This window comes from Onychomys torridus, chromosome 4, assembly GCF_903995425.1.
Source record: "Onychomys torridus chromosome 4, mOncTor1.1, whole genome shotgun sequence".
In the NCBI taxonomy this organism is placed as follows: domain Eukaryota; kingdom Metazoa; phylum Chordata; class Mammalia; order Rodentia; family Cricetidae; genus Onychomys; species Onychomys torridus.
This window is the reverse complement of record NC_050446.1, coordinates 7,139,270-7,166,041: the sequence shown is the minus strand read 5'-3', so window position 1 is coordinate 7,166,041 and position 26,772 is coordinate 7,139,270. Positions and strand designations below refer to the sequence as shown.

The following is a 26,772-nucleotide window of genomic DNA, read 5'->3' as shown; positions in this document are numbered from 1 at the left end:
TGTCTCAGTCAGTGTTCTGTTGCTGTGAAGATTCACGTGACCGAGGCGACTCTGGTAAAGGAAACCTTTAATTGGGGGCTCGATTAGTTTCAGAAGCTTAGTGCATGATCATCATGGTGGGGAGCATAGGGCAGGAAGCATGGTGGCAAACAGTCATGGTGCTGGAGAAATTGCTGAGAGCTACATCCAGATCTATAGGCTGAGATAGAGAGGCTGGGCCTGGCATGGGCCTTTGAAACCTCAAAGCCCACCCCTAGTGACACACTTCCTCCAAAGAGCAACCAGACCTCTTAATCCTTCTAATCCTTTTAAATAGTACCACTCCCTGTGGCTAAGCATCCAAATAGATGAGCCTATGGGGACCTTTTTTTTTTTTTTTTTTTTTTTTTTTTTTTTTTTTGTGGTGGTGGGGGAGCAGTTTCGAGACAGGGTTTCTCTGTGAAACAGTCCTGGCTGTCCTGAAACTAACTCACGAGATCCACTTGTCTCTGCCTGGGATTAAAGGTGTATGCCACCACCGCCCGGCAGGACCATTTTTATTCAAATCACCACAGCATCTAAACTGTTTTGAAGGGGGCTGACTCCATGGTATAGCACTTGCCTAGCATGCATATGTCCTTGGGTTCTATCTGCAGAACTGCAGTTAATGCATGTATTTTTTTGTTTCTGTTGTTGTTGTTGTTGTTGTTGTTGTTGTTTTGAGAGACAGGGTTTCTCTGTGTAGCCCTGGCTTTCCTAGAACTCAGAGATCCACCTGCCTGTGCCTCCTGAATGCTGGGATTAAAGGCGTGTGCCACCATTGCCTGGCTAATGCATCTACATTTTACACACACACACACACACACACACACACACACACACACTCACATTTTGTTTGTTTTTGAGGGAAGGTCTTGCTATTTACTGCTGGCTTGCCTGGAACTCACTGTGTAGTCCAGGTTGGCCTTAAGCTTGTGGCCACACTCCTGACTTTGCCTCCTGACTGCTGGGAGGCAGTGCCACACACTCGTTCATATCTGTATGTAGTGTATGTGCATGGTTTCAAATGACAAACTGATTACAGTAAAACCAACTCATTCTTGCCTGCTGTCGTCAGCCCCTTTAGACTTACCCAGCTTATCTGTCCTCGTGATGCAGACACACGGGTAATGCCTGCACACTGATGCTCCTTGCCTTTCTAATGTGTTTTGGAGAGTTTCCCAGTGGCACATGTAAACCTGCCTCTGTCAGTGTTTTGTGGTGGCTCATACCTGTAATCCCAGCTCTTGGGAAGTCAAGGCAGAAAGATTGCTGAGTTTGGAGCCAGACAGCGTGATATAGTCAAAAACATTGTAAGACTATAGCAAGCCAAAACAAAACGACTTCTTTCCTTTTTATTTTATTTATTTATTTGGTTGTTGGCTTTTAGTTTTTCAAGACAGTGTTTCTCTTTGTAGCCTTGGACGTCCTAGAACTCGCTCTGTAGACCAGGCTGGCCTCGAACTCACAGAGATAAACCTGCCTCTACCTCCTAAGTGCTGGGATTAAAGATGTATGCCTCCACCGCCTGGCTTCTCCATCCCCTTTTATTCTGTCCAGGACACCAGCCCATGGGATGTGCTCTCTGAATTCACTGGGGATGGTCTTTCCTACCCAATCCATTTTGGAAATTCCTTCACGGAAACACCCAAAAATGTGGTTCATCAATGGCACCCTTGGTGTTCCCTCATTGAGGCAGGCTAGCCATATAACTAGCCTTTTTATGCCTCAGCTGTATAGTGGGTAGAGCTTGGTGCTAGGTCTTTATACTCTGGAGCTGACTCCAGGCTGGTGGCCCTTTTGAAAGAGCCTTCAGGCTACTGAGTACCTTTTCCCTGGGAGCTGGGTTTCTGGAGATGACAGCTTGCTCCCCTCTGTTTTCTTTGTGTGGAGCAAGCCAGGCTGCTTCAGAGTGACCACTGAGGTCCACATTAAGCAAGGCCACACTGTTTGGCCCCTGAGTGCTTTGATCAGAGCAGTAGGGCCAGGTAGGGTCTGAGGGCAGCTCATCAGCTTGAGCTTAGCCTAAGTACTACTCAGAGTGGGGAGGAGTGTCGAGTCCCCTCTGTCTAAAGCTGGTATGTGCCTTGGGCCACTCCCGTAGTCAGCAGCTCATCTGATAGCCTGCCTTCTGTTCCTCTCTAGAAGATTCTCCCATCAGCTGTCCAGCACCCAGAGACTTTGGAGACTTCTCAGCCCTTGCTGAGGCTTCTATCTGCAGAGAGTCACATTCAAGGAAGTGGTATTGGGTGGAATCATGTCTCCAGAGTGAGAGACAGGCGACAGGATGGGAGGGTACCACGGCTTTGATGGGACAGTGGCGCTCGATACTGAAGAATGCTTCCCACGAAACAGGGCTTTGATGCAATCCTTTTTGATTACTAAGGGACATTTAAGAATGCTGGGAGGGGAAGACTGGGGCTGGTAAAGATTCTATTATTTCCAAATCAGCCAATAAGTCGACAACTAGATACAGAAGATTCTTCTGTAGGGCCCAAGGGTCTCTCTGTCTCCCTCTGGCTCTTGTTTTCTTCTCTGTGTGCGTGTGTGTTTTAAAGATGGTGCCAGATCTCATGACAGATGGTTGTGAGCCGTGCTGGGAATTGAACTCAGGTCCTCTGGAAGAGCAGTTGGTGCTCTTAACCTCTGAGTCACCTCTCCAGCCCTCTCTCTCTGTGTTCTGTGCTTTCCAAAGCAGTTTTGGCTATGGCTGCCTTCTAGGTGATTCTGCTCTGTTGCTTTTCATTCTTACTCCTGAGAGCCACAGCTGTGCATTCCCACAGTTCCCAAGAGTCATCTTGAAGTTTCCCGGGACACATTATTTCCATGGTCAGAAGTGACTGGCTCAAGTTGACAGAAATGGAACCCAGGCTCCAGGGCCTCTGGGTTATCTGTGCTTTGCCTTCCTGGGCTTCTTGGAGGAGCCTGCTGACTAGCCGCCTTCCTTTCAGAGGAGCTGCAGCCGAGTGGGAACTTGAGGGCTTTCTGTGAACGGCTCTGCAGAGGCCGGCTCAGTTCTAAAGCGCAGGCAGGCCGGGCAGTGGTGGTGCACGCCTGTCATCCCAGCTCTCGGGAGGCAGAGGCAGGCGGATCTCTGTGAGTTCGAGGCCAGCCTGGTCTACAAAGCGAGTTCCAGGACAGCCTCCAAAGCTACAGAGAAACCCTGTCTGGAAAAACCAAACAAAATAAAATAAAGCGCAGGCAGCACTGACCTGTGCCATGGCTCCTGGAAGTTCCCCATAGTCAGGAAGAGGCAGAGTCCTGCCTGGGCATGCCGTGTGTTTGCAGGGCAGTGCAGCACAGTGCAGGCACTCGGCACTAGCCTCACTTCTTCTCCGAGTGCTCATCCTGACCATCACTAGAGTTCTCAAAAGCCAGAACAGTCAAAAGGCAGGTGCCAGAGTGGACAGTGTGACTCTGGGAACATGGCTGTGAGTGAGCCACACTGCACCTGAGTGGGCTGGCTGTAATATTAACGTGTACTAAGTGGTGGTGTGTAAATTTTAGGTTGGCAAATGAACTTAGTCACGGCTTTCTGAGGAATGGTAGAGACTGGGGGCTGTCTCCCCAAACCCTGTGGAGTACACTGTGTCTGTAACCAGCATGGTGAGGGTAGCAAGCTAATGGTAGGCTGCTGGGATGCCACCCCATCCACTGCACCGGGTACATGTCTTACTCTGTCCCCAGAGCAGTGCCACATGAGGAACAAGGGGTATTTCTAGACAAATCTTGGTTGTCTTGCACTTTTTAGTAGAATTATCAATACATATTTGGCCTGCCTAAGTTTAAAAAATGTGTTTATATCCTCAACAAGCAGAGAAGGGAGCATGGATATGCTAACTGAACCCTAGCTACCCCTTGTGATTATCTCCCTTTATAGTGTTTGAATGATCTAATACTATAAGCTAGAGGAGATAATTGTGTCTGCATTTTACTACCATAAGGAAATAACCTGAAGCAGCTAATTCACAGGCAGCTGTACTTAGCTCTTGGTATGGAAAGCTGTACATTGAGGCAGCATGGTACAGCCTGGTAATGGCCCATGGTCCAGTAGCATGAATTGGTGGAATCTTCAGTCCACTGAGCACGTGCAGGAACAGACTTCTCATCTGAGAGAGAGGAGGGACCAGACTGGCTTCTTCTTAACCACCCTCTGAAGACTGTGGTGCAGGAGAACCTTGGGCTCCCAGGAAGACCTTGTGCATCTCCTGAGACCACACCTATTAAAGCTTCCTCAGCACACTGCTCCAGGGAATGTGCATAGCACAGTGACAGTGGTGCTCAGTATAACCACCAACCAAAGGCCTGTGTGCCTGCTGTGTGGGGCTCTTCCCCACCCTAACTATTCATAAGTCTCAGCTGCTCATCTCTTTCTATGCATGTCTCACCAAGTGTCAGCGCTCAGTCCATTGCCTCCCCACTGTGGGTTTGCTACTGGGGCAAGTCAGGGTGCTCAGTGATGTGCCTGGAGCCCAGCTGTTCTGTGCAGATGTGAGCATGCACTGCAGCAGGGGACCAAGGTGGCTGTACCTCCCACTCTGTGACTTCTGCACCCCCCGCAACCGTCCATCCACATAAGAACACTGCAGAGTGCTCCCTGGGAGGTCCTCTGTGCTGTGGCTCTCAGAAAAGCCTGAAAGCACCCCTATCTCAAGAGTCTTCCTGTGTCCCATCTTGAAAAAGGCTGTGCTATCTCTGGCCTGCAAGGTGCTGACAGAAACAGCTTCACCAAGCAAGCTGCCTGCAATGCAAGTCTTGGTGTCCCATGCCTTCCGCCAAGTCCCAAGCCGGTAGGCAGCCTGAGGGGACATGCCTCATTATCAGTCCCCACCCTGTGACCACTGTTTAACATGTATGAGTTGTTTCCCTGTCAGCACGTTCATTCATCAACAAGGACTTATTAAGTACCTATTTTGCAGTAGTTTCTTATCCTGGGGACATCAGGTGGACGAGACAGCCCAGGGCTGTGTTCCAGTGGAGCTTAGGTTCTGTGGGTGGAGACAGACCTAGGAGCTAGCACTTAGTGCAATGCAGACAAGTGAGGCAGGTGATGCTGCCTGCCGTCTGCCTGGTGGCGGACATTTCAACTGGAGGGCAGGGGCTGGGGAGGTGGCTCTCAAAGTTAAGAGTGCAGGCTGGGGCTGGGGAGACGGCTCAGAGGTTAGGAACACCGGCTGCTCTTCCAGAGGGCCTGAGTTCAAGTCCCAGCAACCACATGGCGGCTCACAACCATCTGTAATGAGATCTGGCGCCCTCTTCTGTATGCATAATAAATGAATAAATCTTGGGAAAAAAAAAAAAAAAGAGTGCAGGCTGCTGCCCTTCTAAAGGCTCCCAGTTCCACTCTGCAACTCCGGTTTCAGGGAGTCCAACACCTTCTTTTGGCCCTAGAGCACCAGGCATGCACATGGTACACACACACACACACACACAACTACCTATACACATAAAACAAAAGTAACCAAAAGATTTAATTAAAAGTAATACATTGGTTCAAGGCCAGCCTGGTCTGCAGAGTGAGTTCCATGACAGCCAGGGCTGTTAACACAGAGAGGTGTCTGAGGGGAAAAAAAAAAGTAGTGCATTGTAGGTTAAACTGGGGAGTGCTGGGTGGGGTTTCAGCGGAGGCAGGTGCACATGCCCTCAGGCTTTTGAGTGTCAGTAAGTTCCACCCCATTGGAAAAAGCTTTGAAGGGTCACTAAATCGTATGTAGAGCCTTTCCCCTGGGTTTTTGCTCTGTTCATGAGGGTGTTCTCTATCTTCCTTAGCTCTACGTCTCCTCAGAGAGCCGTTTCAACACTCTGGCTGAGTTAGTCCACCATCATTCCACAGTGGCCGATGGACTCATCACCACACTCCACTACCCAGCTCCCAAGCGCAACAAACCCACCATCTACGGCGTGTCCCCCAACTATGACAAGTGGGAAATGGAGCGCACAGACATCACCATGAAGCACAAGTTGGGTGGAGGCCAGTATGGGGAGGTATACGAAGGTGTCTGGAAGAAGTACAGCCTGACTGTGGCTGTGAAGACCTTGAAGGTGGGTTTGGGCCTGGTTGAAGGATGTGTGTGGGGGGGTGCTGTGACTGAGCTGTGCCCAGGCCTTTGTGAGGCTGATCATCTTCCGTCTGTGGCTCACAGGTGCTGAGGGTCAGGAACGGCTAGTTACTGGAGTCACCTGTTCCGTGGCTGCCTTCTTTCAGAGTCTGTTTTCTGTTCTTGTTGGGTGACGTGGAGGCCACTACTGCCTTATGAGAGTTAAGAAGCAGAAAAGGAGAGATGAGTCCTCTGTGGACTTGTGGGCGGATAGAGAAGGCAAGTGTGCAGTGTCTTGGCCAGTCCTTCCTGGAGCAGCTCCAAGGAGCACCTGTCACTGGGCTGTGGCCTTCCTTCCAGCACAGGGCCACGCCCCTCTCCACTGTTGACCAGTGCTTTCCTGTGGAAGGAAGGTCTCTGTGAGGCTAGGTCCCCTTCCCTGCATCTGAGTGGTCTGAGCTTGTCCCTGTGGTGAGTGCCCCCTACTGGTCGTCTACGTTGCTTGCTTGTGCTGGTTTTAGACTCTGAGGCTAGCCTGTGAACGGCCAGCAAGGGATGGTCTGCAGCTGCCCACTGCCGGGACACAGACCTGAGTGTGCGCTTGAGTGTGCACCTGTGTCTCGCCTCAGCCAGGCAGTGCATCGACTGACAGGCTCAACTCTTGCTCTAAAAGACAGGAAAATGGAAGCTGGAATGTTCGGTTGCCGTAAGTAATTGTTTAGAGCAAGACTGCATCCCTTAATTCTAGAAGGAAAAGCAGCTTTCCGTCACTGTATTTAATATTTCCCCTTCCTTTGGCTCTGTGGCAGACCAGTGCGGGGAAGCGGGGGGTGGCATAGGTGGGATTGCCTGGAGTACTCTTGAATATTTTCCAAATTCACCTTTTTAAAATTTAACACATATGGAGTTGCTCATGTTTATTGGCTAAACTAGGGCTCAGACCTGGGTGGTCTGCATCAGATGAGAAGTGGGCAAGATACTGATGATGGTAATACAGTGGGTTGGGGCAATGTCTGAGGACAGGCTCTGCCATGCAAGGAGGCAGCAGTGATGGCTGCAGTGGCTAGGAGAACGTGAGTCATGGCTGTGAGAAAGGGCAGAGGCCAGGAGAGACCCTCGGTCTTTGAGGGGCAGGAAGCCCCAGCTGAAGAGGAGGGCCATTGAGAGCCAGATGCTCAGGGCAAACCCGATCCCATCCATTTCACAAAGCATGAGGGGAGAGTGCTAATGACCCATGACCAGTACACCCGGCCACAGTGTCACTGGCTGGGAGGGCCAGCAAGGAAGAGGGAAACCACTAGGTACCTGAGACTGAGTGACGAGGGAAGGCTAATTTGAAAACCCCCAAAAGAGAGAGAGAGAGGGCCTGCAAGGTGATTCAGTAAATAATGCACTTGATGCCAGACCTGACGACCTGAGGTTGGTCCCTTTCCATGTGGTGAAAGGAGAAACCAGTTCCCAAAAACTCCCCAGAGCTGTCCTCTAACCAGCACACATACCACAGCAGCTCTTCACCAGTAAATAAATGATGTGACAAAGTTTAAAGAGAGGCAGAGATCGCACAGCTGGGAAGCCCTGTTGATGGGCGTGCTGCAGCTCTCCACAGTGGAAGGGATTCCAAAGAAGGATCTGTTCTGGTACTTTCTGTTAAGACCTCAGCAAGTTTCCCCAAAAGCCCATTAACATGTGTGCCATGGTTGGTAAAGAGTGACAGGGTCTGTTAGGTAGGTGCTGGGAGTTATCGTGCACAGCACCTGACCAGGGAGAGGCATGCACCCATTGTGAAGTAGTGTTTCCTCAGGACACATGCTGTGCAACTGCAAACCCAACCATCCCCACTGCCTGGCCCTGCACCCGGGCCTGCACCCGGGCCTGCACGTGTGAGGCTCTGCAGTCCGTTCCCCACTTGTTAGATAGAGCAGTAAAGTGCTGGGCTCTTTACCTCTTCTACAGAGGCTGAGAGTTACACTAACAAGTGGCCAGGTTACTGTGCTGATACAGGCCCGCAGAGCTGTGTGTGCTCATATGCTCGGCCCATCCAGCAGCTCCTCAGCACTCACAGGTGCCGAGAGGACCCAGACACTAATGCAGTCACCATTAAGGCTGTGGAAGCTGGAGTACTGAGCCAGAATTTAAACCCAGGAACCCAGATTCCAAGCCCAACTCTTTTGTCATCTCCTCCATCCCCCTCAACCTTCCTGATGCTGTGACCCCTTAATACGGTTTCTCGTGTTGTGATGACCCCAACCATAACATTATTTAGTTGCTACTTCATAACTGTAATTTTGCTACTGTTATGAATTGTAATCTAAATATCCAATAGGATGAATAGCTAATACAGGATCCCAAAGGGGTTGAGACCCACAGGTTGAGAAACCATTGCCCTATTGCCTTCCCTTGCTGGCTGTTGTGAAACACTCAGAGAATCCTGCTGGCCTTCCCAGCTTCATTCTCAGAGCATTGCTTCCTCACATCCCTAACCAGCAGGGGGTGCAAGACCTGCTTGTGCCAGCCCTTCCCATTTGGGGAGCAGGAAAAGGGAAGGGCGCTCGGCTGACCTCTATGGGTGGGAAGCTGCAGTTGCAGTATAAGGAAAAGTGGGATTCTGCAAGTGGCTGCAGCACCTGGGCGCTGTGTGGCTCTGGTGTTAGAGCCTCATGCAGCTATGTGCATAGTTAAGTATGACATCCTTGAAATCCTCCTGCTCCAGTCTCATGGTTGCTTGGCATTACAGTGGGTCCTCAGGCCCAACACAAGAGTATGCTGAAGAAAAACCCTCTTAAGCTGTGGGGACACAGCACAGTGGGTAAAGCATTTCCATGCAAGCAGAAGGGCTGAGTGCCGAGCCCCAGGTCCTAATGAAGTCAGGCAGGGTAGCATGTCTCTGCAACCCAGTGCTGCTGTGGCAAGATAGAGACGGGGGAGTGCTGCAGGCCTGCAGGCCACTCAGCCTGGAGTGCAGTGCAGCAACAGACAGCAAAGAGGAAGGGGAAGATCTTCCCCACGCTGTTCTCTGACCCGTAGAAGTGTGCTGTGGCATGTGCACCACAGCACATCTACATGCACTGCATACATTAACACACACACCCACACAAACCCAAAACAAACATGGACCAGGCTTTTTTCTTTTTTCTTTTGAGCCACCAACCAGCTCCCAAACCATAACATGGAAACTTATTAGTTATAAATGCTCGGCCTAGCTTAGGCTCATTTCTGGCTAGCTTTTTAAACTTAAATTAGCTTGTTTCTCCTTATCTGCCTTTTGCCTTGGGGCTTTTTACTTTCCTTCCTTCTGTATATCTTACTTTTACGGCTTCTTGTGCCTGGCTGGCTGCCTGACTTCTGGCCCCAGGTGTCTCCTTCATTCTCTCCTCCTCCTTCTCTTGTTCCTCTCGAGCCTAGATTTTTCCTCCTATTTATTCTCTCTGCCTGCCAGCCTATCCTTTCTCTGCCCAGCTATTGGCTGTTCAGCTTTTTAATAGACCAATCAGATGCCTTAGGCAGGCAAGGTAAAACAAATGCAGCACATCTTTACATAGTTAAACAAATGCAGCATAAACAAATGTAACACACCTTTACACGGTTAAAGTAATATTCTGCAGCATAAAAAAAAAAAATGTAGTGCATCTTTGTCCAGTTAAATAATAGTTCCACAACACAAACAGACAAAAAGACAGCTATGAAGTACAAGGAGCCTAGATTTTTAAAGGAGTTACATCCCAGACATCTTTCAAATGAGTTAAGACTACTTTGGGATCCAGCTGTGGCAATGCTGTTGACTCCAAAACTCACTTGACAAAGCAACGTGGGAAGAACCAGAGCAAAACAGCACACCTGAGCACCTGAGCCCAATAGGAGCACATAGTGCCCTCCGCAGTTGGTGGCTGGGGTCCTGACTGTACCCCATCAGCATTGAGACTACCTGTGTCTCCCTGAGGGGCAGCAGATCTGCATATATATATATATATTAAATGGTTTATTGGGGAACTCTAGAAACAGCCAAAGGGAAGGGGATTCTGCAGCACTGTTGACATTTGGCAGCCACACTGCAGATTCCACATATGCTGGGTACTAGGGAGAAAGGCCATGTGACTGGAGCTTGTTGGACCATGGTGGCACGCTTCTGGTAGGGCTCTGCTGGCCATGGAGATCAGTGTGACTATGATATTTGAGAATAGATACTTTTCTGTGGGCTCTTTGTGGGAGGTAGTTACAAACCAGATGTGGGACTTCAGCTTCTACATCTGCTCCCACCACAAGGGCTAGTGAGAAGCCACTGTCTCCCCAGGGTGCTCTTAGCCTTCAGTGCCCTGAGAGCCCAGCGAGCAAAGCCATTTCTGAAAATAGTGCCCTCTCTTAAGCTGTAGAATGCCCACACTCGAGGTGAGGCCAGGAAGCCTGTTAGAGATAGCTGTTTAGTCTCGGCAATTGTGTCTGTGAGAGGACAAGAAAAGCAAAGCAAGTATCCATTAGAACCAGTCTGTCTTCCAGACAGCAGGGTGCTTGTTTCACCTCTTAGGACCAGAGGGAACTGCCACAGCAGCAGGAGTGCATGCCCCTGTCACCTGCTGGCCGGGCACTGGGAACAAGTTCAGAGGCTCAGGTGGTCCAGCCCTAGAGTGCCTGTCTAGTACCCACAGAGCCTTGGTCTTACTCCTTAGCACTGTCTACAGATGCAGTCCTAGCTCCTGGGAGGTAGCAGGAGGAGCAGGGTTGGAGGTCATTGAGTGAGACCCTGTCTTAAAAAAGGAAGGAAGGGTTGGGCATTTAGCTCAGTGGTAGAACACTCACCTAGCAAGAGCAAGAAAGAAAGAAAGAAAGAAAAAGGAAGGAATGTAGAAAAGGGGGGTGGTGATCATAGAAGATCATTCAGAGAGATAGACAGAGACTCAGGTCATTAGGTTACCAGGGCCTCACGTGTCAGCAGAGCCCGGTCAGCATGACGGACAAGCCATCCTCTTAGCCACTCTTTGGGATTTCTTAGAGGGTCCTGTTTCCTCTCAGCCAGTCAGGTCCTGTGACAGAGCAGTTGGCTCCTCTCTCCCCAACAAGCACAAGGACAAAGAGATGAAGGAACATTCAGACCTCTAAGCATTTCTTCTACCCAGCCCATCAGGTTTCTGTTTTATTGTGCAAATGGGAAAATTGTCTCCAAAAGGGTGGTGTGGGTTGAAAAAGTAAGCAGAGGAGCATTGCAAGTTAGAATGAGGGCTTAAGACTTCACTTTGTTTTAAATTTCAGTAGTTAAAAATGTAGGTTACAGTTTCAGTAAAAAAATTACATCGAGTCTAATTCCAGCAGGGGGAGACATACTCACACTGATTTTTCTGAAAGAAAAAAGGCAAGCAATGGTTGTCCCATGCATGTGTGTGTGGTGGGGTGGAGACAGGCATACGGACAGACAGAAGCAATGGTTGCCCCATGCGTGAGTGTGTGTGTGTGTGTGTGTGTGTGTGTGTGTGTGTGTGTGTGTGTGTGGTGGGGTGGAGACAGGCATACGGACAGACAGAAGCAATGGTTGCCCCATGCGTGAGTGTGTGTGTGTGTGTGTGTGTGTGTGTGTGTGTGTGTGTGTGTGTGGTGGGGTGGAGACAGGCATACGGACAGACAGAAGCAATGGTTGCCCCATGCGTGAGTGTGTGTGTGTGTGTGTGTGTGTGTGTGTGTGTGTGTGTGTGGTGGGGTGGAGACAGGCATACAGACAGACAGAAGCAATGGTTGCCCCCATTCATGAGTGCATGTGTGTGAGGCAGGGCAGGGTCTGTAGACACACAGCAGGAAGATGCTTTGGAGTGATGTTCTGCCTCAGGATCATGGGTCTTTTAGAAAAGGGTAGATGGCTCCACAGGAAGTGAGACTTCTGAGGCGATGTGCCTGTGTGAGGTACTATGGTGCCTTGCATTAGAAAAGAAAGGCTTGAATGGTAGAGAGCATCACTGGAGAGTGACTTTGTCACAGTTGTATTGTGCAGCATTGATCCCTGGGTTCAAATTATAACATGAGTGTGTCACCAGATACATCAGTGCTGCACACCCGAGAAACAGCTAAGAGTCCAGCAGCCAGTGGGCAGCATGGGCATGAGTGCCCTCTGCTTAGCTTGGGCAGTGACAGCCAGCATGCTGTGGTAACATCAGAGCAGCTTACGTTTAAGAGTGGCAGACCACATCTCTGTCTCGTCTCATGGAAGCTGTGTCTAGTGGTGACAGACCCACACTCTGGCGTAGGCCATGCTTTGCTTCTCAGTGTGACTGACCAAAGGGGAGAGGCTCCAAGAAAAGATTGGCCATCCTCTGGGGTGCCATTCCCCTTGCCAGTTCCACACTTGGCACAGAGACAGTGTGGACACTTACACACTTGGCATGGACAGTGTGGACCTTACACACTTGGCACAAGGTCTGGTGGAGCTGTCTGCCCAGGGAAGCTGATTTTCAAGACACCTCTTCCCTACCACACAGACAGACTCCCTGCAGACTCCGCATGCGGCCTGCTGTCTTCCTTGCCTGCAGAGCCTTGTTCTTACAGCTAGGGAGACCCTGCCACTCGCCACTGCCTGTTCCTGTTTATGGTAGTTGGTTCAGAGGACAGTGACTTAGGTTGCAAGGAGGCTGAGGAGCAGAGCATAGCCCTTCAGACTCAGCTGGAAAGGTGGGAGAGTAGCAGGCTGCTGTCTGTGGACTTGTGCTGTGTGATTGACCCCCTAGTCAGTGGTGATTGCTTCATTAGGTGCCTGTGCTGCTGCATACCTAAGCAGCCCCGTCTGTCCGCTACTTGTGCCGGCCAGAGGCACTTTGGGAATGCGACTTTTGAGCCAGCTCCATTTCAAAGTCTTCACACTGTTCCTTCTCTGATGTTAAGGGTGTTGGATTCGGAAGCACACAGTACTTGTGGAAACAGTACCATAGTGTCTGCACATCTCTAAGTGTCACACAAGATCTGGGCAGCAATGCCAAGCAGCTCTGACCCACAGCCCATTGACTCGCTGGGCCAGGACGCTTGACTCAAACACAAACAGTAAGGGAGAAAAGACCAGTTTGGCATCATGGTGTCAAAGGGTTCCGGTCCATCACTGTGCAGAAGGCATTGGCAGAGTGGCCTGGTCAACAGTATCAGGAGTGTGTGGCAAAGCTAGTCCCATGATCATAGCTCAGGAAGAGAAGAGCTGGTCTAGAACCAGAGACTGGGTCTAACCTTTAAAGGCCCATAATGAGACCTCGTTCCAGACAAGCCCACCTCCTGAAGGTTCCACAGGCTTCCACGATCGCTCCGTCAGCTAGGGAACAGCTGTTCAGATATGAACCTCTGGATGACATCTCACATCCAGTCCATAACGTCCTGGGTGAGAATTTGCCCCATGGGACTCTTCACATCACCAGCACAAGACTGATGGAGCCTGTCCAGGGCAGTGTAGCCTAGGTTAAGTGTAGGCTGCCACTGCTGTTTGCATTAGCCCTTGAAGCTGTGTCCTTCCTCACAGGCACTCCTTGCTAAACAGACCTACCCCTGAACTTACTTCTGCAGGAGGACACCATGGAGGTGGAGGAGTTCCTGAAGGAGGCCGCAGTGATGAAGGAGGTCAAGCATCCTAACCTGGTGCAGCTGCTGGGTAAGCGGGCACGGAGCCTGTGCAGGCTCTGGTCCAGATGTCCGTGCACTGAGCAGGCATCACTTTGTAATCAGAGAACTGTGTGGTGGGGGTGTGGAGGAAGTCAGAGGACAGGTCGGTTCGCTCCTTCCACCTTCCCTGGGTTCTGGAGGCGGGCCTGTGTGGCAAGCACTTTCACTCGCTGAGCTCAGAAGCCCTTTCTTCAGCGCTGGACGTTTCTAGGGCTCCTTCCATTGGGAGCAGGGCTCCGTGCTGAAGCCCCCATGTCCTGTTGTCAGGGGTGTGTACCCGGGAGCCCCCGTTCTACATCATCACGGAGTTCATGACCTATGGTAACCTGCTGGACTACCTGAGAGAGTGTAACCGGCAAGAGGTGAGCGCTGTGGTACTGCTCTACATGGCCACTCAGATCTCATCAGCCATGGAGTATCTGGAGAAGAAGAACTTCATCCACAGGTAGGGCTGGCCAAAGCAGCCTCACCCAGCCTCACCCCTGCTTCAGAGCACCCAGCTCCCACCTTGGTGCTGGCAACTTACTGGCCCCCAAAACGAAGCAGACCCACGTGCCTGACCTGTGTGCCGCTTGCAGCAGGCGGGACTGAGTCCTTCGGGCCCCTGGCCTGAGCCAGTGGAGCAGCTAATTCCCAGGAGAGAAGCGCTTCATTTCTGAGCCATTTTGGACTTCGTGAATATTAAATGAAATTTGTAAGAGGCCTTCTTCCTTCCTAATAGCCACAGCTCCCTCTGAAACAATGCATCCCAAGTCCAGCACTCAGTAAGACCTCTGCCTGGGCATGGTAGAAGCCAGGGCCTAGTTCCAGTGTGGGGCTTTTCTTCCTTTTCTTTGTGTTTCATTGTCCACCAGCTGCACTGGGCTTGGGGATGTTTCCATGGCTGTAGAATTGTATAGAATATGCAAGCCGGAATTAGGCATTTTTGCTGCTTTTAAAACCCGGAGTGTTTTGACCTTCAAGTGTGCCACAATTATCTGGGTTTGCATGCTTTGCTGGTGGAAGTGGCTTCCTAGCAGAGTGACAACCTGTGCAGGAGGGAGCCTGATGGGCTTGGCCCGACTCCGTCATGCAAGATGTTCTCCACGCCACTGTGGTGACCTTTCCTACCCAATTAACTCAAGTGTGAAACCTCGACATGAGATTTCATAGCCAGGAATAAGTAGTGTGTGTGAAATGCTGGCAGCCCCTCGGAAGACAGATTTTTTTCTGCTCCACAAGAGCCCAATCCAAACGCTCCTGTCGCTCAGCAGAGTGAAGCCTCTGATGCTGCAAATTGAGATTTCCAACTTCTGCCTTGCCTTGCATGGCCAGCTCTGTCCCCTCCATTCACACACTTAAAATGCCTTACCAAAAATCCTATTAGGCACAACTCTTGTGTGTTTAATTTCTCTCTCATTGCTGATGATCAAGCCACATCATGCATCCATCGTCCTAAGCTGCCTCATCTTCTCGTTCCTCGGTTCCCAGTTATGATTTCATGGTTAACATCCATGAACTAAAGATTAGAACCCGTCTTCCCTAGAAGATTCAGGAGGTGAGCAGAGGTGGATTATACCTGAGAGTGAGTTTCTCAAACACATTTGGGTAGGCATCAGGAAGCAGGAGGAAAGTAGAGAACATATTTGGGTGAAGAGTGCAGCAGACTCACTTAGTTTCACTCTTCCTGCTAAGTATAGGTAGGACAGGCAGAGATGAGTCAGTTTCGCAGTTGAGCGTTGGGCTGGCTGTTCCCTGTGCCTGGCGTGGGGCAGTAGCAGCCCAAGCATCTAGGTAACACTTGTTATTCTCCAAGCATCAGAGGAAGCACTGCACATACTATCCATTATCACACACAGCTGCCCAAAGCAGCCCTGTTACTGTCTTCATTTTATGGGTGAGGTAGCTGAGTTCCAAGGCAATTAACATGCTCCAGGTCACAGGGCAGGAGCTGCCCCCCATTGCCACTTGTGTTGCCCCCATTGTCTGCTTGTGTTGCTGTGTGGCAGCCTGACTAGTATTTGCTGAGGGCATTTGAAAGCTTCCAGGGACCACCTGTGACTTCTCTGTGTCGGTGTCACAGACGCAAAGTTGGGGAGGCAGCTGGGAGCTCATACAGATGGCCCTTTTCCTTTCTCAGAGACCTTGCTGCTCGAAACTGCCTGGTTGGAGAAAACCATTTGGTGAAGGTGGCCGATTTTGGCCTGAGCAGGTTGATGACAGGGGACACCTACACAGCCCATGCTGGAGCCAAATTCCCCATCAAGTGGACTGCGCCCGAGAGCCTGGCCTACAACAAGTTCTCCATCAAGTCGGACGTCTGGGGTAAGGGCCAAGTCCTGGGCAGTCCTTGCCAGTGGGGGTTCCCTTCTGCTTCTCTACCTCCAGCTCTCCTCCATCACTACGCCCTCTTTCTTGCTTCTGACTTATTTTAAAATCCTGTTTTCTGTTTTTATTCAAAATGAAGCAAAAGTGACCTCTGGAGTGGTCTAGAGTAGCACTGTTCATGTCCTCATCCCACATTAGCCGTGGGCCTGACAGTGCAGCGTGGACCTCGCAGGTACCCAGTCACCCTCTCCACAGGAGAGCTGTTCACTCTGGCTTGGTGTGCAGAGCTTCGTGTGGAAGTGCCACCTGGTGTTTATTTTTAAAGAGTTTTGTTTTGTTCGATACAGTAGCTTTTTATATAGCATCAACTGTCCTGGAACTCACTCTGTAGCCCAGGCTGGCCTCAGACTCAGAGATCCACCTGCCTCTGCCTCCTAAGTGCTGGGATTAAAGGGGTGTCATGCTGAGGGTGAGTTGAGTAGTGAGCCCTGGGCCCCACCCACTTCTCTGCCTCTTGTTATTTTAAATCCCAGACATCATATTATTTTACACATAAACACGTCAGTATTTGCTTCTTACGTGACTCTCATAGCATAGCACAGTGCTATACTCACGCTTGACCGACTTCTGAATATTATCAAATATCCAGTGCTTACACTCCCAGTTTGACCTGAGAGCCAGATGCAGCTCCCTCACTGCGTTAGTCCTGTGTCCTGTGTGGCTCTAGCCTGTATCTCCATCTCTGACTGGCTCCTGCCATTTGTTCACAGACTCTGTCCCCCTAGACCTTTCCAGAGTCTGGACTTCGCTTCTGTGCCCTGTACTGTCATCTGATCAGGGTTCTGGCTGCAATCCTCTTAGAGACTCTGAAGTCAGATCGAGAGAGCTGATGACATTTGGGTTGACTTTTCTTTCACTTAATACGTAGAGGAGGTGGCATACTCTTAGATCGCCTGATCTGTAACACGTGACTTCTCTCCTTTAGTGCAGCGGTTCTTAACCACTTGGCAAACCTCCCCCTCCACAGATGGTTGGTTGCATTGCAGTTTGTAACAGTAGCAAAAGTACAGTGATGAAGTAGCAACCAGTTGGGGTCACCACAGCATGAGGGGTCACGGCCTTAGGAAGAAGGGAACCGCTGCTCCAGTGGGATGTGGTGTGCAGCTCTTAATGACCAGAGCCCACCCAGACCAGTGGCTCACTAGGGGCTGTCATGTGATCATTCTTCAGCTCCTTCCTTCCATATGCAGTTAGCCCTCGAGTACAAAAGAAAAGGCCTGGCAAGTACTTGGTTGCCTAGTGGTAGACTTGGTGCAGAAATGGGTCCAAGTGAGCTGCCTGTCAGGACTCCCACTTTCCCAAGTGGCCTGTAGTGGTGGCAGTTGGACTTGCTAGTCTTTTGTGGCATTACTATGAGCTCTTTGTTGACACACTGATATGATTTGTACTGTGGTGCTTCTCCTTTACAGTGGAGTGTCTCATCTTGGGCCAGTGGGGACTCCTCCCCTGCCCTCTGACAGCAGCCATGTAGTCCTCCATACTATCTGTGCTGTCCGGAATGGCAAGGAGCCCAGGCTTCTAACCTGTCCCTGGTCTGAATCACCTGTTTTTCTAAGGACACCTAGTTCTGTTAGTGGGAAGAAGGACATCCAGACTTTGAGAGTTCACAAGGTTTTTGCAAACCGTTTAGAGCTGGCAGAAACCTTGAAGATAATTTTTCCCACCTAGAAACAACTGCTGGCCTGACAAGCATGCAGCTCCATAGTCACAGAGCTGTGAGCAGAACATGGCATTTGACTCCTAGCCCGTGAGCCACTTACCTGAGAGACCCTGTGCCCAGGAGGTCACCTTTCCCTTCTCTCTTTTGACATGTTTTAGTGTAGTGTGAGTAAACAGTTTTGCTCTGTCCTACCTTTACTGGGCTGTTGTCATGGAGAGCCTCGTAAACGTCACTGCTTGGACTGCTCTGCAGCTATCTCTGCTGAAGTATGGAAAAGCCTTGTGCATCTTTTCGTGTGTGTTGTGTGTGCGTGTGCGCGCGCATACACACGCATACTTACTTTGGCACATGTATGAATGTCAGAGCACAACTTTGTGGAGTCACCTCTCTCCTTCCCTCTTTGTGTTGGTTCCCAGGTCAAGAGGTCGTTAGGCTTGTGAGGCAAATGCTTTACCCACTGGACCATCTCACTGGCTAACCCCTCACGTACCCTGATGTCTTCCTCTTCCTTCTTTCTTTCAGCATTTGGAGTATTGCTCTGGGAAATTGCTACCTATGGCATGTCACCTTACCCAGGAATTGACCTGTCGCAGGTTTATGAGCTGCTGGAAAAAGACTACCGTATGGAGCGCCCTGAAGGCTGCCCGGAGAAGGTCTATGAACTCATGCGAGCATGTGAGCCTCCCCAACCCATTCAGAAAGTGTGTGTGGGCACTGAGGAATCGCAGTGTGCGGGTGCCTGCAGCACGCCATTCCAGCGGGTCCTTGGCAGTGTTCCCTTGCTCCCAAGCCACTCAGTCCGGCTTCGGGGTGCCTTTCAGTGCCTTTAGTACAGACACACACATATAAGTTGTTTGCCTTGAGAGGGATTGTTTTTGGTTTGCTGTTGTAGCCTGGCTGGCCTGGAGCTCATGGTGACTCTCCTGCTTAGACCTCACACAGTTCCAGGGTTGCAGGTGTGTGCCACCATGCCCAGGCTCTTTTCATTTTTTTAAGCATAGAAAGGGTTAGATGAATACCAAACCTGGGTTCTTATTAATAGATAGATTCCTGGGTCCTGCTTTCACACACCTGGCTACAAATGTTCCAGGTGATGTAACTCCAGTGGTGTTACATAATGTGAGTGTGTGTGTGCATCTGCATGTGGCTTGTGTCTGCATATGGTCTTATTGTCTGTGTTCATATGACCACTCCCTCACCTTTTTCTTGTTAGTAGTATGTCAGAGACACTGTCCCCTACCCGTATATCTAGATTTTCCTCACCCTGCTCCCCACCTTTAATACAGCTGTTTGCTTTAATTACGTTTTATTTCTTTCTTTATGAGGGTGTACATTCCACAGCATGCAGCTTGCAGGAATTGGTTCTCTTTTTCCACTATATGGATCCCAGGGATCAAACTTGACCTCAGTCTTGGCAGCAAGTGCCGTCTTGACAGTCTTGTGTTTGCTGTAAACAAGGCAGGGACAGTGTTCTTATGTCACGGCACTTAACCCCGATATTTCTAGAAGCTGGACTGTTGATGCAAAGTTTGTTTGTTTCAGTTTTTCAAGACAGGGTTTCTCTGTGGAGCCCTGGTTGTCCTGGAACTCACTCTGTAGACCAGGCTGATCTTGAACTCTCAGAGATCCACCTGCCTCTGTCTCCTGAGTGTTGCGATTAAAGGTGTGCACCACCACCACCTGGCTCTTTTCAAATTCTTAACATATAGCTTGAAAGTAGCATTTGACATTTTAACCTGCCATGACATCAGCAGTTAGTAGGCTTGGAGTGCCTGCCTCCATCTTGTCCAGACTGTTCCTTGGGGTGGCTAGTCCTGGCTTGCTCCTTGGGATGGATGGTCCTGGCTTGTTAGCAGTGCTTCCCACTGCTCTGACATGGGTCTTCTCTGTCTAGGTTGGCAGTGGAATCCCTCTGACCGGCCCTCCTTTGCTGAAATCCACCAAGCCTTTGAAACCATGTTCCAGGAGTCCAGTATCTCAGATGGTAACGTACCTCCTGGGGCATGCAATGTGTTGAAAGGTTGGATTGGGGCTAGACAGGCCTTCAGTTCATTCCTGGTAAAAGTGCCCAGGCCAAGTGAGAGACCAGAACTCTGCACAGGGGCTTTAGTGGTGGTTCTGTGTCCTTGTACTCATACAGAGTTCTAGAAAATGCTGTGCTGTTTCTGCAGCCTCTGTGTCCCTTTTCTCTAACCTTAGAAAAAGAGAGTCCCAGAAACTGGAGGGGCAGTTACCAGCACCCAGATGTTGATGGCTCACAACCCTAGTCCCAGGGGATCCAGCACACTCTTCTGGCCTCTGCACCCTGTGGTGCACAGACATACATGCAGGCAAAACACCCATACACATACAAAAAAATAATAATTAAGAAATACAGGTTGGGGATTTAGCTCAGTGGTAGAGCGCTTGCCTAGCAAGTGCAAGGCCCTGGGTTCAATCCTCAGCTCAAAAAAAAAAAAAAAAAGAAATACATATAAATTAGAAAAAAAAAAAAACAGAATCCTTTCAAGACAGCACCTTTGCTGATGACTGCTGGGTTGTCTGTGTGTGATCCTCAGAGGTAGAAAAGGAGCTGGGGAAGCGAGGCCTGAGAGGAGCTGCTGGCAGCATGCTGCAGGCGCCAGAGCTGCCCACCAAGACCAGGACCTGTAGGAGAGCTGCCGAGCAGAAAGACGCACCCGACACCCCTGAGCTTCTCCACATGAAGGGCCTGGGAGAAAGCGGTATGTCCATGTCTTCTCACCCCTCAAGCCAGGGTAGGTGAACAGGAAGTTATCAGTGGAACTGGCAGAGAACAGCAGACCTCCTCAGTGCTGACAGTCTCCCCAAGGAGCCATTCAGCAGTTGCTTAGACAGGCAAAGACCGGATGCCTGCCAAGAAGCACACCCACCTTTCCGTGTGTTCTTCACAGCACTGTGGGCATCTTCCAGGACAGACATTGCAATAAACAACGTTTAGCCAAACAGAGCAGCCTGGGAGTCTCTCAGTGTAGAGCTCCTTGGGACCAAGCTGGGGCCCTGTAGTTTCTGGAGTGTCCTTTTGTACTCTTTCTAGGTTCAGCTAGGACAATGGGGCTGGGTCATGAGGTGTCTAGAGATGTACAGGGATGGTATTAGCAGTCATGTCTGGAGCTTCCTGCATGCCTGCTGTGCACTGAGTAACCACTGGGCCAGCATCTGGCTTTCCTGCAGACCCACGGAAGTCAGTTTTTGTGGGTTAGTACTTGAACTCACAAAGGCTCCCAGGGGCTCCCAGCATGGGCTAATGGACTGTGGGTCTGGCTGAATGGGACCAGACAGGACATAGTTTGATTCTGATAGAGATTCATAAGGGATATTTACTCAGCAGAATCCACAGTTATGTTTTTTTAAACAGTTGCATTTTTAAACCTATACTCATACTGATGAGAAGTTGAATGGTCAAACCCACACGACACATAAAGTACTTTAGGGAGTGTCTTAGTCCCTAAAAGGGTGACTGTTTCTGTGATGAAGCACCATGGCCAAAGAAACTTGGGAAGGAAAGGGTTTATTCGGCTTACACTTCATTATCACAGTCTATCACTGAAGGAAGTCAGGACAGGAACTCAAAGAGGGCAGGAACCTGGAGGAGGAGCTGATGCAGAAACCACAGAGGGTGCTGCTTACTGGCTTGTTCCCCATGGCTTGCTCAGCCTGCTTTCTTATAAAACCCACAACCACCTACCCAAGGATGGCCCCACCCACAGTGGCCTGGATCCTCTTCCATCACTAAGAATGACCTACAAAATTGCCTATAGCCCAATCTTATGGAGACATTTTCTTTCCTTCCTTCTTTCTTTCTTTCTTTCTTTCTTTTTTTTTTTTTTTGGTTTTTTTCATGACAGAGTTTCTCTCTGTAACCCTGTCTGTTCTGGAACTCACTCTGTAGACCAGACTGGACTTGAACTCACAGTGATCCACCTGCCTCTGTCTCCTGAGTGCTGGGAAAATTCATTTTCTTAACTGAGGTTCTCTTCTCTCAGATGACTTTAGCTCGTATCAAGTTGACATAAAACTGTCCAGCACAGGGACAGTGCACACAGGTGCCCAGGGTGTGTGTGTGTTTGGAAGGTTTCCATATGGGCTGAGGATGTGACTCAGTGGTAAAGCTCTTGCTGAGCAGTTGCCAGGACCTGAGGTCCAGTCTGCACAATCCATGCACTAGCACATACTGTGACACCACTCTCCTGCAGAGAGACCCTCAGAAGGTAAGGTAAGGGCCAGCTAGCTTGGTGCACACAACCAAGTTGGAAGGAAGAACTAATACCTGAGGTTACCCCTCTGACCTCTACATGTATGCTAGGCATGTGCATACACGTGTGTGTATGCGGTTTTAAAAAGTCCAGACTGTGGAAGCACTGAATCATCATCCTCACCCTTCTGGAGGCTGTGGTACCCAAGCAGTCCCTTCGTCCCTGCTGGTTGTCATGCTCGCTGATCGTTGGCAGTGGGGAAGAGAGGCTGCCATGGGAGCATGTACTTAGGCAGAGCAGGCGATGAGCAGGCATGTGGGTCCTTCCCATCCCATCAGTATCGTTAGTGCAGTATTTTGGTAGGTCATCTTCTGGGGAGCCAGAAGTGTCCCTAACATCTGTGCTCTTGATGTGGCTCTGTGACCCAGTAGAGTCTCTTCGTCCACCTTCTTCGGCTGGACTGAAGTGTGGAGTGGTCCTCTGCTCACCCCCATTCTGATGGTGCCTCTGCCTGTCTTAGGACAGGCAAGCTTCCATCTCTGTCCAACAGGCTGAGGGAAGCCTCCTCCAGCTGGCCCGATAGCACAAAGGCCTTCTGTGAGCTGTCGCTCGTATTTTAAACCTTTATGAAGGCCACCTTTCCCTGTCTGTCACAGGGATGGGATACCTGACCTCTCTCTCCAGGCTGCACCTCAGGAACCTCGGCAAGTCTGACCTGTGGCACTGTCTTGATGACCAGAGTGTGACATGGGAGAGACTCCACAGCTTTGACTGCTCTCAGGAGGAGGAAGGCAGGGTCATTTGGCTCTTGTCCCTCTGTGTTTGTGGAGAGAGACCTGTGCCCCTGCTGATAGTGATGAAGAGGCCGAGCTGTGGTGAAAGCCACTCCTTTGTCTTCTGCCTGCCCTCTGGCAGCACTTGAGTTTTGTTGTGCCTTTCTATGAAAGCTGAGGTGCAGAAGCTGTGGGGCCCCCGGGAGTGAGTGCCTCGTTTCCAGGGAGCTCTTCCTCACTCTCGCTCTCTCTTTCAGATGTGCTGGACAGTGAGCCTGCCATATCACCACTGCTTCCTCGGAAAGAGCGAGGGCCCCCAGACGGCACGCTGAACGAAGATGAGCGCCTTCTTCCCAAGGACAAGAAGACCAACTTGTTCAGTGCCTTGATTAAGAAGAAGAAGAAAATGGCGCCCACGCCTCCTAAGCGCAGCAGCTCCTTCCGCGAGATGGACGGCCAGCCAGAGCGCAGAGGGGCTAGTGAGGATGATGGCCGGGAAGTCAGCAATGGGCCACCAGCTCTCACCCCCTCAGATGCAGCAGAGCCTACCAAGTCTCCAAAGGCCAGCAATGGGGCTGGTGTCCCCAATGGAGCCTTCCGTTCTCCCAACCTGTGGAAAAAGTCCAGCACGCTGACCAGCAGCCGCCTGGCTGCCGGGGAAGAGGAGAGCGGCATCAGTTCCAGCAAGCGGTTCCTGCGCTCTTGCTCAGCTTCCTGCATGCCCCATGGGGCCAGGGACACGGAGTGGCGGTCAGTCACACTGCCTCGGGACCTGCCATCTGCTGGCAAGCAGTTTGACTCATCCACCTTTGGGGGGCACAAAAGCGAAAAGCCAGCTCTGCCTCGGAAACGTGCCAGTGAGACCAGGTCTGAGCAGGTGGCCAGAGGCACAGTGACGCCCCCTCCACGGCTGGTGAAGAAGAGTGAGGAGGCCGCTGAGGAAGTCTTCAGGGACATGGAGTCCAGCCCAGGCTCCAGCCCTCCCAGCTTGACTCCCAAACTCCTCCGTCGGCAGGTCACTGCCTCTCCTTCCTCTGGCCTCTCCCATAAGGAAGAGGCCACCAAGAGCACGGCCTTGGGGGCTCCTGCCACTGCCGAGCCAACACCCCCCAGCAATAGAGTGGGCCTGAACAAGGCCTCCTCCGAGGAGACCCGAGTAAGGAGGTACAAGCACAGCTCGGAGTCTCCAGGGAGAGACAAGGGGCGGCTGGCCAAGCTCAAGCCCGCCCCGCCACCTCCACCTGCCTCGGCAGGGAAAGCCGGAAAGCCTGCACAGAGCCCCAGCCAAGAAGGGGCTGCGGAGGCAGGGGCGGCTGCAAAGACCAAGTGCACGGGTCTGGCTGTGGATGCTGTGAACAGTGACCCCACCAAGGCTGGCCAGCCTGGAGAAGGACTACGAAAGCCCGTGCCCCCATCTGTGCCAAAGCCTCAGTCAGCTAGTAAGCCTCCAGGGACCCCCACCAGCCCAGTCCCCACACCCCCCACAGCGCCAGCGCCTTCATCCCTGCCCGGGGACCAGCCATCTTCTGCTGCCTTCATCCCCCTCATATCAACCCGTGTGTCTCTGCGAAAGACCCGCCAGCCGCCTGAGCGCATCGCCAGTGGCACCATCACCAAGGGTGTGGTTCTGGACAGCACTGAGGCCCTGTGCCTCGCCATCTCCCGGAACTCAGAGCAGATGGCCAGCCACAGTGCTGTGCTGGAGGCTGGCAAGAACCTGTACACATTCTGCGTGAGCTACGTGGACTCCATCCAGCAGATGAGGAATAAGTTTGCCTTCCGCGAGGCTATCAACAAGCTGGAGAGCAACCTCCGAGAGCTGCAGATCTGCCCTGCAACAGCCTCCAGCGGCCCAGCCGCCACACAGGACTTCAGCAAGCTGCTTAGCTCTGTGAAGGAGATCAGCGACATCGTACGGAGGTAGCAGCAGCCAGTGCATGCCAGCCAGGGATGCTGCAGTCCACGGGGCTTGTGTGCCCTTAAGGATGGGGGACAGAGGACTGGGGAGCTGGCAGCTTGGCCTAGGAGCTTTACAAAGCGTCAGGCAGAGCCAGGGCCTAGCAAAACCAGCCCTCCTCTTGTGCTGTGCACCAGCCGTCCTGCACCTTTCCTCCCCAGCCCAGGTGCCTGTGTGTGGGCCTCCTGCTCCAAAGACTGCAGCTGGCCTGCCAGGCCACCAGGCTCCTCCCTGCCCAGTGCCTCAGACCCAGCTCCGAGGCCAGCTGGGAGTGCTCAGAAGGACTGTCCTTCCCATGTCTTCACAGGAGAATATTCTCCTCTGATGCGCCTGGTCACCAAGGCAGGGGAGCCCTGCTGGCCATCCCTGAACCTTCTGTGCTCACGACCTGTCCCCGAGAGGTTGTGCTCACTGTTTTCTCATGTGAAGGAAGCTGTTGATTTGAGGGTCATGAGGTGCTAACACCAAGGGCCCAGGTGGGTGGGTACTGGAGACAGAGCTAGGGCAGTATGGTCGGTCATGTGTTCTTTAGATCCTCAGTGGTGTGCCCTGCAGTCCTGGATAGCAACTTGAGTTTCAAGGGTGGCAGTCGCTGGTTGGCCAGGCCAAGGCTAGGGCTCCAGGGGCCCCCAAAGATCTGAATTTCCGAGCAGTCTTCTTCCCTCTCCTGCTCCTGAGGTCAGGCCCATCCTCTCTGGTCCTTGCCTTGATGACGAGGGTCTGGTTGTCTGGTGGTTTGAGCATTTCAAAGCTTGCACAGAAAGGAGCAACCACTGGGCACAAATAGGCAGGGAGGACCCCCGGCTGGGGCTCTCCTGAGCCCTGCTGCTCCTCAGAACTGCTGCTGCTAAGCTCCGAGAACAGTGCTTAGCCTGGTGCTCCCAGAGGCGCACCAGCACAGGCTGGGGGTGGAGTATGCTTCGCAGGCTTAGCCAGGGCATGTCTTCTTCCTTCCCCAGCAGCCAGGACCAGAGCCGAGCAGAGAGACAGGCGTGTGTCTCCTTGACTGTGACCCAGAGCAGCCAGCTGAAGAGCAGGGCACCTGCCTAGGCCTTACACCAGGCCAGGCGAGACACCACCACACTCCCTGCTTCTCCACTCGGCTGCACTGTGCTGGCCCCAGTCCCACACTAATCACCTAGACTCGGCTTGTATTTTCTGTAGGGATGCTTTCCTCCATGGTCCTCATAGCACATCACCTCCTTGCCTCCAGCGGCTGATCTGCAGCCCAAGGGAGGCGGTGCCACACTGCCAGCGGCCTTGGAAAGCCAGACACCCCCCATGCTCTGAAACCACGTTCACAAGGTACCAGTCTGTCATTGCTGACATGATGTGACACTATATTTTACATTATACTTTGGTATTACACTTTTTTAAATAGACTTGCTCTCTTATAAATGACATGTAAATAGGTTGCCACTGTGCCCCTCTGGCACACCAGTGACATCCCCCTTTTTTCTCAGTCAGTACATTTTGTTTCTGTATATGACTCTGTGTTTTTGAATCCAAATCTCTCTGTAGTATTTTTTAAATAAATACGTGTTTACAGAACTGTTGACAAATTGCTTGGTCTATGATTCATCCCTGCTACCCGTCATGTCCCAAAGGGTCACAGCACATTTGGCTGTCATAAAGCAGTATAGTGGCTGTCGTCCACGAACAGGATGTCTTGGCCACCCTGTGTCCCTGGCACATAGTTGCCCAGTTCTTGTCAGCCTTGCAGCAGGTGGCAGTGTCCTGTGTCGGGCCTGGAGTAGGAGAGATATAAGCTCCTGAGACTCTCCTCCCTGACACGCCTCTACATCTCAGGGTCCTCAGGCAAGTACTGCTGGCCTGTTTTCCCAGTGCTTCATGTAAGGCCACAGGGGTGAGATAGGTCACCTCTGCCCAGGGCATAAAATACTTCCTATCTCTCAAGGTCCTAATGTGTCACCTGAAACTTAGTCAGGTCAAGAACTGGCCTTCTTGACCTTAGATCACAGATGCTCCCTGGAATCTAGTAGCTGTGTGTTGCCCAGAGGAATGCTCCTCTGCACATGCCAGCAAGATGGCTCCAAGGGCGCAACACCTGCTGCTGACAACCTGAGTTCAATCCCTGTGGCCCACGTGGTGGACAGAGAAAACTGCCAGC

At 51.4% G+C, this 26,772-nt stretch overlaps 1 protein-coding gene across 2 annotated transcripts in view; it reads left to right on the top strand.

The window, feature by feature from the left end:
• The window catches only part of Abl1 (ABL proto-oncogene 1, non-receptor tyrosine kinase), a 114,371-nt gene extending 88,179 nt beyond the window's left edge, over positions 1 to 26,192 (top strand). For both annotated transcript variants that reach the window (XM_036183667.1, XM_036183668.1), the window contains exons 4-11: positions 5,788 to 6,060; positions 13,575 to 13,659; positions 13,938 to 14,115; positions 15,790 to 15,974; positions 18,220 to 18,372; positions 19,592 to 19,681; positions 20,256 to 20,420; positions 22,942 to 26,192. In XM_036183667.1, coding sequence (XP_036039560.1) covers positions 5,788 to 6,060; positions 13,575 to 13,659; positions 13,938 to 14,115; positions 15,790 to 15,974; positions 18,220 to 18,372; positions 19,592 to 19,681; positions 20,256 to 20,420; positions 22,942 to 24,608 — 2,796 coding nt within the window. In that variant the 3' untranslated portion in view covers positions 24,609 to 26,192. The remainder of the gene's footprint in view (positions 1 to 5,787; positions 6,061 to 13,574; positions 13,660 to 13,937; positions 14,116 to 15,789; positions 15,975 to 18,219; positions 18,373 to 19,591; positions 19,682 to 20,255; positions 20,421 to 22,941) is intronic.
• Positions 26,193 to 26,772: the final 580 nt, after the last annotated feature.